Source organism: Pundamilia nyererei, unplaced genomic scaffold (genome assembly GCF_000239375.1).
Source record: "Pundamilia nyererei isolate P.nyererei 1_Seehausen unplaced genomic scaffold, PunNye1.0 scaffold00573, whole genome shotgun sequence".
NCBI classification, from domain to species: domain Eukaryota; kingdom Metazoa; phylum Chordata; class Actinopteri; order Cichliformes; family Cichlidae; genus Pundamilia; species Pundamilia nyererei.
Window position 1 is genome coordinate 86,727 of NW_005187974.1, and position 18,382 is coordinate 105,108.

General features: G+C 39.8%; 2 protein-coding genes across 3 annotated transcripts in view; both read left to right on the forward strand.

Annotated features, from left to right (window-relative positions):
• LOC102205237 (sodium channel subunit beta-3-like) overlaps window positions 1–3,073 on the forward strand; it is a 6,324-nt gene extending 3,251 nt beyond the window's left edge. Inside the window, exons 2-3 of the mRNA XM_005754488.1 lie at window positions 90–443; window positions 865–3,073. Coding sequence (XP_005754545.1) covers window positions 104–443; window positions 865–1,085 — 561 coding nt within the window. The 5' untranslated portion in view covers window positions 90–103 and the 3' untranslated portion in view covers window positions 1,086–3,073. The remainder of the gene's footprint in view (window positions 1–89; window positions 444–864) is intronic.
• Window positions 1–12,321, forward strand: part of LOC102205521 (sodium channel subunit beta-3-like) — a 44,127-nt gene extending 31,806 nt beyond the window's left edge. The window contains exons 1-4 of one of the 2 annotated variants that reach the window (XM_013907876.1): window positions 7,111–7,180; window positions 7,872–8,225; window positions 8,770–9,494; window positions 12,275–12,321. In XM_013907876.1, the coding sequence (XP_013763330.1) occupies window positions 7,129–7,180; window positions 7,872–8,225; window positions 8,770–9,014 (651 nt within the window). In that variant the 5' untranslated portion in view covers window positions 7,111–7,128 and the 3' untranslated portion in view covers window positions 9,015–9,494; window positions 12,275–12,321. Of the gene's footprint in view, window positions 1–7,110; window positions 7,181–7,871; window positions 8,226–8,769; window positions 9,495–12,274 lie in introns of those variants that run through there. The other variant, XM_005754489.1, reaches the window with a different exon arrangement.
• The last annotated feature ends 6,061 nt before the right edge of the window (window positions 12,322–18,382 follow it).

An 18,382-nucleotide genomic window follows, 5' to 3' on the forward strand; every position in this document is an offset into this window, starting at 1 on the left:
TTTAAAAATATTAAATGTCCTGTTTTAATGTCAGTTTCATGCATTAAAAATGTCTTTGCAATAAGAAAATTGATCGTTCTTTTCTTCAGCTCTACAGCAGAATATGCAGGCGACGCTCGGAGCAGACGTCACTCTCCAGTGTCAGATTACTACAGATGAAAGAATCTCAGTGCTAAAGTGGAGCAGACCTGACCTGAACACAGACGGCTACGTCTACTTCTACAGGAACAAACGCTCCTATGAAAATTACCAACATCCATCTTTTCATGGCCGAGTGAAGCTGAGGGATCCGGAAATGAAGGATGGAGATGTTTCTGTGATTCTGAAGAACGTCACGTTTAATGACACTGGGATGTATGAGTGTCACATAGCTGTGAGGAACCCTGTGAGAAGTAAAAGAGCTCACACTGAGATCAGTCACTTCATTGAGCTCACAGTCACAGGTGAGTTTGTCATGCCAACAGCAAATAGAGTGCGTCCATAATGTCGTAGTTAGCATGTTCACTTAGCAAGTTCAAGCCCAGGTGACACAAAACCTTTGGGCTTTAGTCAGCAAAAACATATGTGTGTTTAGTGTCACATGTCAGATAAAACATGCTGAGCTGCTCACTCTGTTGCGAGTAGCTTTAATACAGAAAATGACATGCACTGAGCTAGCAGTTCTTACTACTGTATATCAAGGGTAAAGTCGTAGCATGCTGCTAACATAGATGCTTTCGGTCAACAGCCAAACACATTTTATGTAACTTGACATCTCCTTTACTGTAGCTGACTGAAGCTGTTCTCCTGCTAGCTTTACCTGCTGAACACGTTAAAGCTCACATCTGAGGGTTTCTTCTCTGACAGCTAATCTTTGCTCTGCAGGTGAAGTGCATGAAAACATGTTGGAGAAGCACATCATGGAAGGAGAAGATGCTGATGGAAACACTGAGGTTGAACAGGTTGAAGCACAGACTATCCTGATTGTTGCTGCTGTTGCTGTTGTCATTGCTGTTGTCATTGCTGTTGCTGTTGGTTTGTTAGTGTTGCTTCTTAAGAGAAATAAGAAGCATCACATCCTACTGAGGAAGAATCAGCCCTGCTGATTACAAACAACCGCCATAAGGATTTAAATATATTTAATTTAAAGTGAAAATGATAAGATCACAAACTGTTTGTTTATTAGATGATAATTTGTAACCATTACAACGATTAAATACTGTCCTCTCATATCTATCATAAAATATCCTCATAACTACATTTATAATTATTAATACTAGTTAAATATATACACCTAGAGAACAAATCTTGCTTATTGAAGCTAATCTGTGCATTCAAAGCAGTGGTAGGAAACTTTGCGTGCACACCTTTGCATGTATGGAATGACACATGGATATTTGTGCTTGCAGGTGCACTGTAAACATTTTATCTACTGCATATACATGGACACATTAGAATTACTAACATAACTGAAATGTATGTGTTTAGACTTTGAACCATCTGGAGTACCAAGAAAATCCATGCAAAAAGGCCACAGGCAAGATTTAAACCAGGAATATTCTTATTGTGAGGCTAATCACACCAAACTATAATAATAAAAGTTATAATAACAACTGGAATAACAACAAAAAAAATCCCAATGGCACGTTGTGAAGGAAGGAGGGTGTGGGCAACCAAAATGAATGCTCTGCCCATGAAAGTATGGAGGTTGAGGAGGGAGAGAGACCGACCATCGAGACTGTGTGTGTGGGTGCAGCAGGTTAGACTGGTACTGTGGGACCAGGCCATTGAGGGATTTGTAAGTGGGGGAAGAAAAACTTGTAGTGTGTAACTTTAGTGGATGCCGATGGAAATGTGAGGGTGGGGGGGGGATGTGTTGTTAAGACTGTTGTAAAATGTCAGAAAAGGTCAAATTTGACCCAAACTGAAAGTAAAGGGTTGAGCAAAGATTAAACGCTGACACTTCAGTAACTACGTTTATCAAGTACACCACACTGAAGAAAATCTCTGCTGTCCATTTATGTCAAATCAAGTAAAGTTTTAGACATTGCGGGTGATAATTTTGAAACTACCTCACTTCCTCTGTCACATGATGTCAGACATTTTATCTTCACACTCTTTTATTTGAGTAGTGTTACATTTTGAGAAAACAAAAAAACAAAGGAGAAAGACTGAAAAGATGTTTGCTGATGCTTTAGCAACATTTACCTCAAGACTGTAGGGAAAAAAAAGTCTACTGAGGTCTGTAAAGGTTCTACACCTCTGCAAAGGTGGTGGTATGGTGAATACATCAGTGGCATCAACTCAGCTACAAATAGCCATTTTTTTACTAATACCTACTTCGACTCTGCTCTGCTTGGTTTTGGTCATTTGCTTTTATAATCGAGTGCCACCTGACATGCATGCAGGCGTGAAAGTGATGCAGCTGAACATAAGGATGTCAAGGTGATACTTACTGATTGTTCTGTGGCTGTCCTTTGCCTCATTGCTGGCTTTTAACAGTGGCTAGTCAGCAACACTGACTAGCCATCAATAATGTCACATTTTTGGATCGCCACACTTAGTTCACTCATAAAGTACCAGGTACTACAAGGTAATGGAAAACCCTAAAAACTGAGTCAAGCTGAGCCGACCTGACCTGAGTAGGTACTAATAGAAAAGGGCTAAAAGTGTTGAGTGGAGGGAGGGAGGGGAACAAAAAACTGGAAACTGCTCAGTGAATTAACATCCATTCAGTTTACTTTTTTTACTTACTAATCAAAAGCAGAAGTAATATAGTCTTTTTTAGCTTGGGTGTGAAGGTTTCTCTCCACTTCAACCAAGTGCTGCTCGAAGGGGCTGATCTGATCTTTGGAGCCCTTAGTTTAGTGTTTTTATTATTAGGTGTTGTGAGCTGAGACTAAACAGATCTTACTGACCTGAATTACTTCATCAATACTTTACATTCATGTGTATGTGTTTGCATTTTGCTGAACATTTGATAAATTTTTACCTCTCGCGCTTATTTATACCACACAGTCTGATCTGCACGCATAGAATATCAACGCATATGTAAAGAAGACAATGACTTTAAAATATTTGGTGTTTTTTTTTAACTGTGATTTTTACATATTTAAATAAAATACAGTTTTACACAGTTTTTTTTAGGAGAGGCTTGACGGGCTTATTATTAATTTATTATCAAAATGGAAATAATAATAATAATAATAATGAATTATTATTATTAATAATAATAATGGCATAGTGGTGGTGGCGTTATTGATATTATTATTAGATTCATTAAATGTATTCCTTTTGATTTTTGCTCTCCATTTGTGGATATTTAATTAAAATGAGCTCGACATCCCTCCTTGATACACTTCACATACTCAGAACAAAAATCCTTAAGAAGAAACTGAAACTATGATTATTCAGATCATTTTGATTATAGGGATGTTGAGTTTCTGATAACTCCTTGTTTTTGTGTTGTATGTCATCAGAGTGTTTATTTGAAGTTTGATTGTTCCGTTTGCCGTGAACCATTATTATGCAAATTATCATGAGTACAATGTACAATGTTTCTCTACACTGCAAAATCAAGTGTTACTTAGCATTACTGAACTGTGAAGTTTTTGTCCTCTGGTCAACTGCTGCTTTGAAAAGCATGTATACTGAGCACCAGATGGTTTTATTTTCTGCTATTATCTGCACACCGCATAATAAATAAATAAATCATTAAATTGTGTAAAGGAGTGCCGTTTGTGGAATTCAAATATTTGAAATAAGAATATTTATTATACTGCAGAGACAATACTGACACACGTTTGCTGAGTGTCCAACCAAATGTTGACAATAAGTGAGGGAAAATTGTTCCTCCATTCAACGAGTAAAGGTGAATATTAGGGAGGGAGGCTTTTTTTTTCTACCTCGGCTTTTAGATTTTCAGATTTGTTTTGTTTTTTGTACAAAAATAAGCAACTTAAATAAAATATGTTTACAAGAATAACATATTTTAAAGAGGTGGAAAAGGTTGTGTTCATGTTAAAAAAAGAACAGCACTTCGTTTTAAACTAACATCACTGTTTTAGTGAACCATACAGTCCAGATGGGTTTTAGGTAGTTACCCATTTATTTATGTAATACCCTAAAATTTGTACAGCACCCGTTCTCATTTATCTGTACCTACGGCCAGCAGGTGGTTCAAACCCAGTCTCTTTCTTTGAAGAGCTTTTTGTGAAATTATTAACCCCCCCACCCCCCGCAAAATATTATGAAATTACAACATCATTTAATATAACTAAAGCTTCAAACAGGTTAAAAATAAGGTGGTAATGAACTTTCTGTTAAAGCAGGTTCACTGCTTTAGGCTCTGTGTGCACATAAAGAGATATTCTGCAAGCGATGATCAAATGGTGATTAAAAAACAAAAAAATATAACAGTAAAAATTAATCAAGTTAACCTGAGTACACTCTCAGTGCTCCGTTTATTTCTAAGGTGACAGCTGCAAATTGAAACTGAATATTTAAACAGGATCAATTTAAACATTAAAGCGTACAGAGTAGAGCTGTATTGGTAATCTGGCATAATGGACATCTTCCCGGTGGGACGACCTATTTTTGGGCCGATGGGTCAATTGAAGGGCTGCTGCAAATCGCCTGTAAAGCAGCCCATTTGTTCATTTTCAATACTGACATTGTATTGTAATGAAATCTCTGAACGCAGCATCCTCCCCTACAGAGTTTAATGTAGAAGAAATAGTGAAACACACACAAAAAAAATAAATGCAGCAAAATGTGTCAAATTAATGACATGATAATTTGCTGTTGCTGCAGCTCCACCACCGTCAAGTAACCAGCAACACCCAATAACCACCTGTTAGCACCAGCTGTGGAGAAACACAGAAGTGAAGACACAAAGGAAGGTGAAAGTAACATGGTAAGAAAATAATGGTGAGACATAATTAGGAAGGGAGAGATTCAAGAATTCAAGTAAAATAACTGGCTACTTTGATCATCAGCCACCACTAATATCTAAAGTTTACCATATAATCAATTAAAATTGTCACATGCTGCCATGCAGTGCTGCTAAGATGTCCTAACCTAACTACAACTGTACCAACCTAATTAAAACCCATTATATATCTATCTAGCTGTATGTATGTATGTATGTATGTATGTATGTATGTATATATATATATATATATAGATATATATATGTAAATGTAATGTAGCAATAATCAAATGAGATGTAAACGTTTATAGGGTGTCTGTATCACTGTATCAGTAAAGGCCCCTATAGGTACCCCCCTCTGACGGAAGTGATCCCCCTCCCCCCTTTGTTTCCTTTCTTTAAATGTCAGGCACTAAAAGCCAGTGAGGTGTTGCATGCATGCATGGGTGGTCTTTGAAGCTTACACCCACACACTAAACAAATGCGAGCCCTCTTTACTCATTTCTACTTAGACCACTGTCAGTTCGAAGGCACGAGATGACAGCACCTTTGTGATCCTATCAAAACAAAAGTGAAGGCAACAAACGCAAAGACTAATAGAAATAAATATTGTTTGAAAAAACACTTCTTATATCAAACAGTGTAACTGATGAATCGACTGTTGTTGTTTGTTTTCTTAAATTCAATGGTCAGTATATTTAATGGAGGCATGGAAAAAAATTTACCTTCATATACAGAGATTTAAAATATATGTCTGAAATATTCAGCTTTTTAATTCTCCTTATTTTTGTTCCCCAGGTAGCTTCAGAAGTATAGAAATATTAACACATTTTCACTCTACAAACAAGGGAGCATGTTAAAGGCCCACATCACCCTGTGGGACAGGCAGTTGCACAAAGCTAATTCTTTCATAGGGATGAAAATTTGTCCCATTCACTTGGACACCAGGATCATTTTCTACTTGGGATTCCTTCTGTGTCAAAATAATGCTCTAATAGACTCACAGTTTAACACTCTTAAATTCAGAAAGCTGTAAACTGGAACAAGATGATTGGTATGTTAAAACATCTTAAACAAGTGGTCAGGTAAGATGATCTCTTAGGAATAATTTTACATAAAGTTCACAAACAACTTGCATGATGTAAAAAAATCACACGGCTTTCGTGGCCTTTTCTAGAAAGGGCATAGTCACTTTCCAAGATGCAATGGTCTCTCCTGTCACTTGGAGGAGTTTGACAGCTGGCAGTCAAACTTGATTACCAGCTGAAATTCCTCGTGGGGATCACAATGTTATCCTTGAACCCAAACATGGCCAGTCACTGACAGAATAGCTAGGTGGAGCTGACTATCCCATAAAATAAGCAGACAGAGGCTTCTCATGAGAGAAAGAGGGAAAGGTATGCAGAACTGTCAGCCACATTTACACAGGCAGGCTGGAGAGCTCACACCGGCCCAGTGGAAGTCAGGTGCTGATATCTCAGTTAAAAAACATTTGGTGTTGCAGGTAACGTCTTGTAACGCCGTTATTCCCATCGCTGGTAGGGAAACATTTCTACTGCTGCTCCACCACACGAAGATGTTCTGGGATTAACAGAGTGAGTCATCAGTGAAGGATGTGTCCCAGCCCAACGACACTGTTAGAGGTGAGAATTGGGAGAAATGCCCAGGAGTTAACATTTGTTCTCTGCTGGTTTTCCTTCAATTTGTTTCATCTGAAATAATTATATTTATCTAAAAGTCAATGCTAAGACATTTTAGCTTTTAGTGCTGTAAAGATGTAAATTTTCATCAGGTCATTCGAAAACTAAAATTGTCAAGGTTTCACAGTGTGAAACTAAGAAGATGGACCACACTGCCATGTGAATCAGAGACAGATTTATTTCACTGTGTAAAGGTAATTTGGTGACACCACAGAATAAATGGTTTTTATCTTTTTTATATGTATTCTTTATTGACTCGCAGTTTGCACTGAAACTTTGTGAATCAGGTTTTTGTTTGTTTTTTTACTTTGTTCTGGCAAATGCTTAATAGTAAAGGGGAAGCTTGTAAGAAACTCTGTAAAAGGCATGCTATAGCTAACTTTCCCTTTCTTTTGCCTTTCAGAATAATACTCATTTCCTTTAAACCACTCCCTTCCTCTCAACATAAAAGGTTTCAGTTGACTGAAAAACCACTTTTTGTTTAGTGTGCAGGCACTTCAGTGTAATCTGTTGTCACACATGGCTTTTCTCAGGGTCCTCCTGTGTTTCTTCCTAATTGCTGAATCAACAGGTGAGTGAAACAAAATTTGTTAATATTTTTATTCTTTACAACTAAAGGCTGACAAGAAAAACTTTTATTTATATGAATGAGAGGGAGACTGGCGTAACAGGGAAGCTGCATGAAACAGAGGTAAAAAGTACCCAAAAGTTTAAAGAGTGGAACAAAGTAATGGACGGTGAAAAAGAGAAATGAAGAAGAGAGTGCAGGCAGGATTTCAGGGGTGACTAGTTCTACAAGATGGTTGTGAGACCTGCTTTGATGAACGGCTTAGAGCTGGTTCCACAAAAAGGCAGGAGGCTGAACTGAAGATGCGAAGGTTTCATTTGGAGTGAACAGGATTGACATAATTAGAATGAATATATCAGAGGTTTGGAGACAAAGTCAGAGAGGCAAGTTTGAAATGCAATGGCATAGTCCTCTTAGGAGATGAGATGACAAACACCCCAAGCCCACTGTGCAATGCCCCCAAACTGCAAAAAACAACAACAAACAAACAAAACAAAAAACCACAGGAGCGATAATTAGCATGTTAAATGTTAAGCTTTCTGAACTTCATTCATGCGATTTCATGAACTGGAGACAAATGTGAGATTTGATCATTTCAGTTATCACTTACATTGTATAAACAGCAGCTACACGTATTAAAGTAACAGTAGAGCGAGATAAACTTCATACTTACCGATTGTTCTCTTTCCTTCAGCTCTGCAGCAGGATGTGCAGGTGAAGTTTGGAGCAGACGTCACTCTTCAGTGTCAGATTTCCACAGATGAAATAATCTCAGTGCTGAAGTGGAGCAGACCTGACCTGAACACAGACGGCTACGTCTACTTCTACAGGAACAAACGATTCTATGAAAACTACCAACATCCATCTTTTCATGGCCGAGTGAAGCTGAGGGACCCGGAGATGAAGGATGGAGACGTTTCTGTGATCCTGAAGAAGGTCACGTTTAATGACACTGGGATGTATGAGTGTCACATAGCTGTGAGGAACCCTGTGAGAAATAAAAGAGCTCACACTGAGATCAGTCACTTCATCAACCTCACAGTCACAGGTGAGTCTCTTCCCCAGCCTGGAAATTGCAGCACTTGCTCACTTTAAGAAGAATTTTCTGTACTTGTGTGATATAGTAAATGACCAACCAATATGTGTGTAGGTAAAATAACTCACCCACTGTCCCCTCTGCTCACTTCTACTCCGATGGTGAGTGTGAAGGGTAAAGTCATAGCAATCTTCTTCTTTCAGCTGCTCCCTTTTGGGCTTGATACAGAATCTCACTCTGATCATCTTTAGCATCCTCTTCTGTCACACCAACCCTCTATATGTCCTGCTTCACTACATCCATGAATATTCTCTGGACATATTCTCTCACACATGGATACTAAATGTACTTTGGTGGACATTGGTCATTAAAGCTATATTTTAGCTGTATATATTTGAAAACTTTTTGCTGTTTTCGCAGCTGTAAAATATAATTTGCTCCAGATGAGTAACTGAAGCTGTTGTCAGTAATTTCACCTGCAGAACACACACTCTTGTTGGTTTCTTATTTTGGTATCTCAGCATTTTGGCTCTAACAATTAATGTTTTCTCTGCAGGTGAAACACGTAACAGCATGTTTGAGCAGCCCATGACAGAAGGAGAACATGGGGGTGGAAACATGCATTTTGTTCAAGAGGAAGAAACTCCAACTGTCCTGATGGTTGTTCCTGCTGTTGTTGCTGCTGCTGTCCTTGTTGTTACTATAGGTGGTTCTGTGCTACTGCGGACGTTTAAAAGAAAGAAGCAGCAGACTCCTGAGGCAACCACAGCTGATTTGAAATGTCCTGCTGCTAAAATTTAGAACTGAAACCGGTTTCATGGAGTGGATAGCCTGTCAGCACATCATAAACTGCCAACTGTCTCCACCTTCAGGTTTCTGGGCTCCTACATCTCTGCCTATCTCACTTGGACCCACAACACCAATACCCTGCTAAAGAAGGCCCAGCAGCGGCTACACTTTCTGCTTGTCCTCAGGAAGAACAATCTGGACAGAAGCTGCTGCTGGCCCGTTCCCGCCCTTGAGTAGAGAGCATGCTCTCCTACCACCTGAGTGTTTGGTACACAGGAGCCACAACTGAGAACAGGAAGGCTGGCCAGAGGGTAATTAATATTGCCCAGAAACTCATTGGCTGCCCTCTGCCACCCCTGGGGGCCATCATCAGCTCCTCCTATATCAGGAAAACCAGGGACATCACAGGTGACCCCTTGTGCGCTCTGGTTGGTGCCACAGGTCAATGACATCCAACACCTCCAGACTCACTAACATCTTCTCCCCTAGGCTGTGAGTAAACACACTGTACATGTACAGTAACAATAATGGTCAATTCTATTCTATTCTATTCTATTCTATTCTATTCTATTCTATTCTCCATTCTTATAGCATTATTCATGATTCTCTTGCTCTTGACGGAGGTGGTCGCACTTTTCTCCTCCTCCCTCTCCCTTATCTTTCCTGCTTGGCTTCTCATGTCTTTTGTATTGTCTCGCTTATTCTCTAACCCTCAAAGAGTTTCTCAGTTTTGTTCTCTAAAACCTAAATAATTATGGATTTGATCATCTGGTCCCGTAATGGAATTGACACCTTCCTGGGCTTGGCAGAGCCTGATTGTCCTGAGGAGACGTTTGCTGCCGCATACTCGATGGTCGGTTGCATCGTGTGTCTGGCGACACTGTCGATGGAGGACATTGAACAACATCTACCAATTCGGAACCACAATCTGACTGATTGGAGCTCAGACCTGGCTTATCGAAGTACAAGAAACGGCTACAGCTGTTCAAAATCCCACAAGGCTGGCCGACATTATAGATGATGGGCAGGGCTGTGAGTACTCAGACTGTGTTTTGAACGCAATATGGATAAGATCTTGGAGAAGAACAACGGGAATTGAGAGAATTGGTGACCAGTGATGGACATTAGACCAGCTGTAAAAATTGGATGCAGTTGTTCGCACTAAACCCAAACATTCACCATCTTCACTCGTGCGGCTATCCCACTGGCGCCAGCTGAAGGCCTGTCAAGGTCGAAGCTGACTGGAACAACAAAATTCTCCATGATAACAGGATTGTTGTCAGAACTCTTTGTACCTCCTTCCGTGTTGATCGAAGATTGTTGACTTTGCTTAACCGGGTGAAGGGACACTTTGTCTCGGTTGAACATGGAACACACACGCACACATACACACACATACACACACATACACACACATACACACACACATGTACACTGACACAGACCTACACTCACCCCCCACCAAACACCTTCGAAGCTTATGTCTTCTATGTTGTGAGATGTGCTGATGATGGGCTGAGGTGTTTTTTTCTGTTCTCAAACTGATCTCCCTGTTGGAGCTCAGTCTGGGGGGAGTTATTTTTTTCTCCTCATCTTTCCTCGTGTAGTGCATTTTCCATTGTTATACCTCTCTGACCTGTCAACCCCATGTGATGTTTGTGTAATGTATGTATGGCTGGAACGGTAAGACGGCGCTGGCACGGCTGGCAGCCTTAACCCAATTTCCCTCTAGATGAATAAATTATTATCAATTAAATCAATTCAATTCAATCACCTCTTTTGAAAAAAAGCAGGAAAGGAGCTCAGGCAAAACTCATTGAAAAGATGCTAAAGACAGCTTTGAACATACGTCTAAGGAACGGCAACCATTTCTTCATGGTGAAGAAATGGTTGCCGTTCCTTAGACATATGTTCAAAGCGAAAGAAACAGTGACAACGCCTCAGTTAACTGCTATCTTGAGAATCGCAGCCCCTTTTGAGGTGGCAGTTCTAACCACTGTAACATCAGCACACTCTGACATTTCCATCCACCTCAAAGCAGAATAAAGGTTAACTCAATACCCATGTTAACTGAGGAGTGTGGCTGTAGCTCAGGCGGTACAGCAGGTCATCTACTGATCATAAGGTTGGTCTAGTCTGCATGCCATCCTTGGGCAAGATACTAACACCAAATTGTTCTCCGATGCATCCATCGGAGTATGAATGTGTGTAAATGTTAGTTAGAAAGCACTTAGAAACATTTGCTTATGCAAATGGATGTGAATGGGTGAATACACAAGTTGTATAAAGTGCTTTGAGTGCTCAGAAGATTAGAAAAGCGCTGTATAAGAACCAGTCCATTTACCATTTACCAAAGGAAAGGCACCCAGCATAAAATCTTTGTCAAATCTTTGTTTTCTTTTAACACATCTTTTTCTATTCGTACCTAAAGCTTCTATTGTTTTATTTGTCTGTATTTATTATTTTTCAATAAATTTAACTAAAAAATTGAACTCATTATATACCAGTACTGTCTTTCTTCTACTGAGTGAGCTCACTGAAACTTTAGGATGACTGAATCTTTTCAAGCATCAAACAAAGTCTGATCAGGAAACTTGTCTTGAAAACTATTGTTGGCATTGTGTCACTTTTTTGTGTGTTTTTTTCTTTTTTTAATTTGGTGTTTTTAATCCTGTGATTAACCGTGTGAGTGAAACAGTTTGTTTCCGTGATCTGAGAAAATAAAGAGGAAACCACTTTTGCAAAAGAGTATACATTTTGAAATCCTTCAAAAACATGTCAAAATATCAGCTGAGAACCTCAGGTCTTACAGCAACAGGAAAATAATTTATTTCATCATGTCTGAAAAAAAATTCCCACCTGACCCTTCAGAAAAGGCTGATGTTTTACTCAGTAACAAGGCAATAAATTCCCAGAACATGGGCTGTCATATGCAGTTTGTTTTCCTAGTAATACCATGTACATATACAATTTTCAGGGTAGAAATTCTCATTTAAGCTCTGTTCAAAGCTGCGACCAGATCAGCTTCTCCCTCCAAGTTTTGTTAAGCATTGTTTCTATAATGAGTTTTGAGCAACAATATGATGGATATACCAGTGGGATGGTCCCTGGATTTCTTGAAAGCATCTGACTTTAGGTTTCTGTCTAAGCTTTTTCTTTTCTTTTCTTTATAATAATAATGGGGAGACTTGTGTTTTAAGGATTGTATGTTTTTTTGGGTCTTTGTTTTGGTTATCCATTATCCATCTATCGACCTTCTTCTGCTTATCCAGGGCCGGTCAGGGGGGCTGCAACCTAAGCAGAAAAGCCCAGACCTCCCACTCCCCGCCCACCTCCTCCAGCTTGTCCGGGGGGACACCAAGTCGTTCCCAAGCCAGCCGAGAGATATAATCTCCCAGAACACCGCGCCCAGGAGGCATCCAGATCCCCAAACCACCTCAACTGGCTCCTTTCGATGTGGCGGAGCAGCGGCTCTACTTCTACACCCTCCCGGATGCCTGAACTGCTCACCCTATCTCTAAGGGTGAGGCCTCATTCTTTTGGTCACCACAGCTCATAACCATAAGTGAGGGTAGGGACATAGAGTGACTGTAAATCGAGAGCTTTGCTTTTACACTCAGCTCTCTCTTCACCATGACAGACCAGTACAGTGTCCACCTCACTGTAATAACAGCAACAATCCGTCTATCGATCTCCTGCTCCCGTCACTTGCGATCAAGACCCTGGATACTTAAACTCCTCCACTTGGGGCAGGAAGTGGAGGAGTATCCTCTTTTATTTATTGGGCATTTTCTAGTCGGTTTCATTCTGACTGTATGGTCTCACTTCAGTCTTTAAGGTTCCTTTGCCTTCAGTTTTTTCAGTTGGCTCTTTGATTTATCTTGACTTACGAAAGCGAAAGCGCATCAAATCTGATTTTTTTGACCCTATGCGACCCATATCCGATCATGGTATGACAGTGTGAACGGCACAAATCCGATATTTTCAAATCCGATCTGGCACTGAATCTGATACATATCCGATGTTTCAGAAAGCGACTGCTGTTTGAACGGTTATGTCGCATTAAATCCGTCTTTTACGTCACTGACACAAGACAGACGCCAATTATCAGCGCCGGAGAAGACATCGTGAACGCTTCCTGGCCATCCAGTGAAACAGTTGGGAAGACAACGTGAACATTTTATTTGTACTGTATAATCTGCAGATTCTGACAGAAGTCTGCAACTATCCTTTTAAGCACCGTTCCTCTCTAAAACAGCAATAAGGATCATTATTAGGTTATTTACATTATTATGTAAATAAAAAAATAACCTAAAGCAAAAAATTGGGAAACGTAAAGTCCGAAGTCTTTATATTAAGGGCCATCAGTCAAACTATATTGTTTGCTCTGGGTTTAAACAGAGTGCGTCGTGTGTGACGACTTCTTTTGCGCATGCGGGCCGCTTTGAGCGTTCACACAGGAGCGCGTTTGCTGTCACATTTTAGTTGTAGTGTGAACAAGCAGACAAAAAATCGGATGTGATCAAAAAATCGGAATTGAGCATTAAGACCTGCAGTGTGAACGTAGCCTTAGACTTAGATCCTAAGGCTAAGGCTACGCCCAATTCATGGCGCATCGGGCGCCATGAATTGGGCAATTTCTTTTCATGGATGCTCAATCATCCAGGTAAGAAAATCGCATAAAATGGATTCTCTTTATCTGGATGTAGCAGGCAGGGCTATTTGGTTTCATTCATTGTGTTGTGCTTCATGAATCACCCAGAGTTCCCCTGTATCCTGTTCACCGTGCTTCCTGCCTTTGTGTTTAGCAAATTATTTAACTTTCAGTTTTACTTTGTCACTTTATTTTATTTTTTTGTCCTTGTCTATGGTTGTTTAGTCTTTAGTCTCAGTCTGCCTCAGTGTCTGCCTCCCATGCCAGTCCTGTTATATTCTCTTTGTTTCCTTAGACTTTCACATGAAAGGGGTGGTGTTGGCAGCATTAGACTCATGGGACTAAGGGGCTTTTTACAGACGATGAATCATTTTCCACAAATCTCTATGAGTGCTGCCATAAAGAACCAAAAATAAATAAATAAATAAAAATGCTACAGTTTTTCAAAAAGACAACTTATTAATGGTGAAGAGAATCAATACTGGTTTGTTAAAAAAACAAACAAAAAAGAAAAGTCATGGTGCTCCTGCATCGGCTATTTCATTCTAATTTTCTTCAGTTATATTTTTATAACACCAAAGTCTGGCTCTTGCAGCTTCCTGTGCTTCAGCTCGATGTACCTGGGGTGAGACTTTTTTTTTAAACAATTATTGAATTATTACTGCTGAAATTTGCACATTTGTATGCTTTGGCTCTGTGATCTTAACTTCTGTTCTTCTCTCTGCTGAAAACCTGGATCCTTTGAGTGATTTACCTTTAGAGAGAATTTGTGGATCTAAATTGGACCAGTTGTGTGTGTGTTTCCCCTTTTTTGTGCACGTAGTGTGGCAGTTGCACCCTTGGACAAAAATGGATTTATCCCAAAGACAAAACTCCTAGTTAGATAATGTGTGCGCTGCAGCGAGGAGTGTTCAGCCCTCAAAATTGGAGATTTCTCCGATGTAAGGGCCCGCATCTTTCCTCATGATTGATAGAGGGGCAGCAACCACCTCTCAACTCCTGCCGTTCAAGAGAATAACTAAAATATCATTGACTTCTACCTTTCGACCTCTCAAAGTACTTTAAATATCCGTATGACAGCTTTGACCATCATATGTTTTTGTGAAATTCTGAACCAATAACTGGATGTGCCCGCCTTGTCAGGCTCAGGAGAGACTCGGAGGCAGACCGTCTCTAAGTTTCACAATCTATTTACACACAGACACCAGGTGCAGATATATACAGGTGAGGGGGTACGGGAAGAGTGTCTCCGGGGAACACAGGCACGGGAAGGGGACACACGGGGCTATGTACACAATCCTTCGCTGATGCTCAAGTTAGCTTGGACTCCGGCTTTAGCTCACCAAACAGCGGTCCTCAGGCTGACGAGAAGTCTGGCACAGGGAGGAAGAACAGGTAAGTTGCGGCACAAAAGAAACTCGTGGAAAAGCTCAGACTTGCAATGACACTGACGAGTGTTACACAATAATCCAGCGAAGAAGCATTCTCGGCAGCCGCCTTGAGAAGTGAGCGTGGTGATGAGACGATTGCTTGCAGGTGTCTGAGCCAGGGGCTGAAGTCGTCATGACTACGCCCTGGGAGGAGAGTGAGAGACGCAACACAACAGAAACTCTTGTAGCCATACAGAGTCAGCCGAGAAGGCACAGGGTCATGACACGCCTACTTGAAATGGAGTCTTTTGCCAGCAGTTCTGTACTTAATCAGGATTCTTTGCTTTTCCAGCTGGAAGTTTGTCTCCGAAACACTTGCTAAAAGTCTTATTTTTTTAATTCATATGGGAAAAAAAGTGTTTTTATTTGTTAGTGTAGAGAAACAAATTATGTGGGAATTGTGAAAACTCCGTCATTGCAAGTCACCTATGACTGAAACTGAAAAAACTGACATAAACCTTTAAAACTTTAATTTCAAAAACAACAAATTAAATCCAAATTGGGTTGTTTTTTTTTTGTGGTTAAAAAAAATTGGAAATATCTCTAATTTATCTTTACACAATCAGGGAATTCTGTCCCTCTGATGCAGTATAGATATAATCCTGAATGATATTCAGTTTTTCTCACTGAGTGTCCTGAGTCAGTGTGAAACTGAAGTATTTATTTTTTATTGTTTTCTGCTTGTGTAATATTCATAGTTCATAGTCTTTAGTTTTGTCACTGTCTTCCTCGTGTTCCACATTTAGTTACTATTGTCTCCATGATTCATGTTCCCTCTCTGTTTCCCTAGTCAGTCATGTCTCCTGTTTTATTTTATAGTCCCTTGCCTAGTGTTCAGTTTATTTAGTTTTGCTTCCTCCCTGTCTCATTGTGTCTGATTAGTTCCAGTTTCCCTCCCGTTTCCCAATCCCCTCATTATCCTTTGTGTATTTAGGCATGTCTTTCTTTGCCTGTCTGTATAGCTCCCCCTCTGTTTCCCATGTTCTCTTTCACCAAAAATCACAATAATTTTTATCCATGCGCAAATACTACTAGTACTAGTAATATTCACAGTGAGTGGGCAATTCAGGGTTCAGTATCTTGAACAGAACTCCTCAAGAAACTGGTAAATTTCATGTACCAACCAACCAGGCCAACTTAGATCTTCAAAATTAGTTAATGTTAATTTTCAAAGTGTTATTAGTCTTCATAGCTGTCACGTTAGCAGACTGTTTACCTGTAGCCTTTATTCAAAATGGTATCTTGAGCCAAAAATTATTTTATCAGACCTGAAAAACACACAACTCAGACATGAGGATTGATGTATATGTGAATATACATTATTAACCTTTCGTCTTAATTGTAAAGTCATTCTTATTTGTGTAGCAGACTTAGATCCACAGAATCTGTCCCAAATGCTTTAAAATCAGGTAGATTTTGTCACGGTCCTGCGTCAGTGACCCAGTGTTTTGAGTTTCTTATGCCTCTGAGTTTTCTGTATTATGTTCTTAGTTCTCTTTGTTGTCCCAGCTTATTCTTTAGTGTAGTGTCTTAGTTTGGTGTTCTTGTATTCTGTTAAGTATTTGGTAGCTGCCCTCTGTGTTTCTTAGTTGCTTTGTCTCCCCTAGTCTAGTTTGCATCTTTGCTAATTCCTGTTTTACTTTGAAGGTCTGTGTCTCATGTGAGTGTATCCTACTTTGCTTCCTTGTCTCGTCAGTTCTGATTTCCCCCAGCTGTGCCCTCCTTCTGTGTCTCATTCCCCTTGTTACTTCCCATTGTATTTAAACCCTGTGTTTCTCTGAGTCAGTGTCACGTTGTGCCTCATGCTGTGTGGATCGCCCTGTGTGTTTTAGTTTGTATGTTTTTTTTTCCTGCAGGCCAATAAAGCTGTGACTTTGAGTTAACACCTGCAGTCTGAGCGCCTGCATTTTGGGTCCACATCTCCTGCCTACAGCGATTCATGACAGATTTACAAAAGACACGAAGAGTAACATGTATTTTTGTACTAATTTAAATAAGAGCTTTTGTTTTATCCCATAGTTGTGAAATACAGGCTTAACAGTGAAACAGTTGGTGATACACTTCATACCTAATTGCATAAACATTGCTCTCTCCTACATAAGCTCCATTATAAGTTAAAAGAATTGGTATTAGTACTTGTTAAATGCAGTACTGGCCTGTGTAGTGATCATGTGTGACTGACACACACACACACACACACACACACACACACACACACACACACACACACACACACACACACACACACACACACAACTAATCATCCTCTTTGAGATTGATTGAGTTATGTTATTATTGTGCAATAGCATGTCAAAATGCTCCTAACTGCTGATATTTGTCCGCCTAACCTGCTTACATCTCCTTGTTCATGTGAAAAAATAATTTCTACATTTTAAACAGCTCGAATCGCATAACAAGGCAGTGACATTATTTCAGAGAAACTGAGCCTTTGGTCACGTGATATTCTAAAAACAGACACAGGCTTTATTTGGACATGCGACTTTACTGGACCTTTACTCGACACAGGACACAGGCTTCAGTGTCAGACGTAACATCACTAGTCCTGTATTTACTTCTTATTGGATCAGCACCAGTCACATGTCACTGCACTTTGGGGCCCTAAAGGTAGGAGGGGCCTATTGAAAATGTCTGATCAAAGTAGCTCCCCCTCTACCTTACACTATATACTGATATTCACAGTATTACGGTAAACACCATTACAAGAGATCCACTATATGTTTAAGCCACGATTTTATTTTGTGAACCAAACTGGACAAATTTCCTGAAACACTTTGCTGGAAAAGAGAAATGCTTATACTTCCATGAGTCACTAGAGGGAACCAAAGGACAACAAAAAACAGCTTCTTCAAAACACACAACAGTCTCAATCTATTGTAATCTAGAGTTTTAGCTTATTACCTGCAGCTTTCTGCTGTGTTTTTTAAAGAAGACAGAAATATACAAACAGTATTTATAAAATATGAACATATTTATCTAGTCTATAAACATGTTAATTTCCTCTCCCTTAACAAATTAATAGTAAGTTCGTGAGTAAATTTCATTGATAACACATTTAAAACCAAAGTGCTTTTATAATTCTGTCTAAAAAAAAAAAAGAGAATATACATATTCAGTCTGTATATGAAATAACCGAAGAGCACCCAATCCATCACCACCTTCTAACTGTTCACCTACAACACCCCCCTCCTCACCCCACACAAAAGAGGATTTCACACCACCTCCTCCCACCACAACTCTTCATATTCATGAAGCAGATGTGAGGAAGCAGTTTAAGA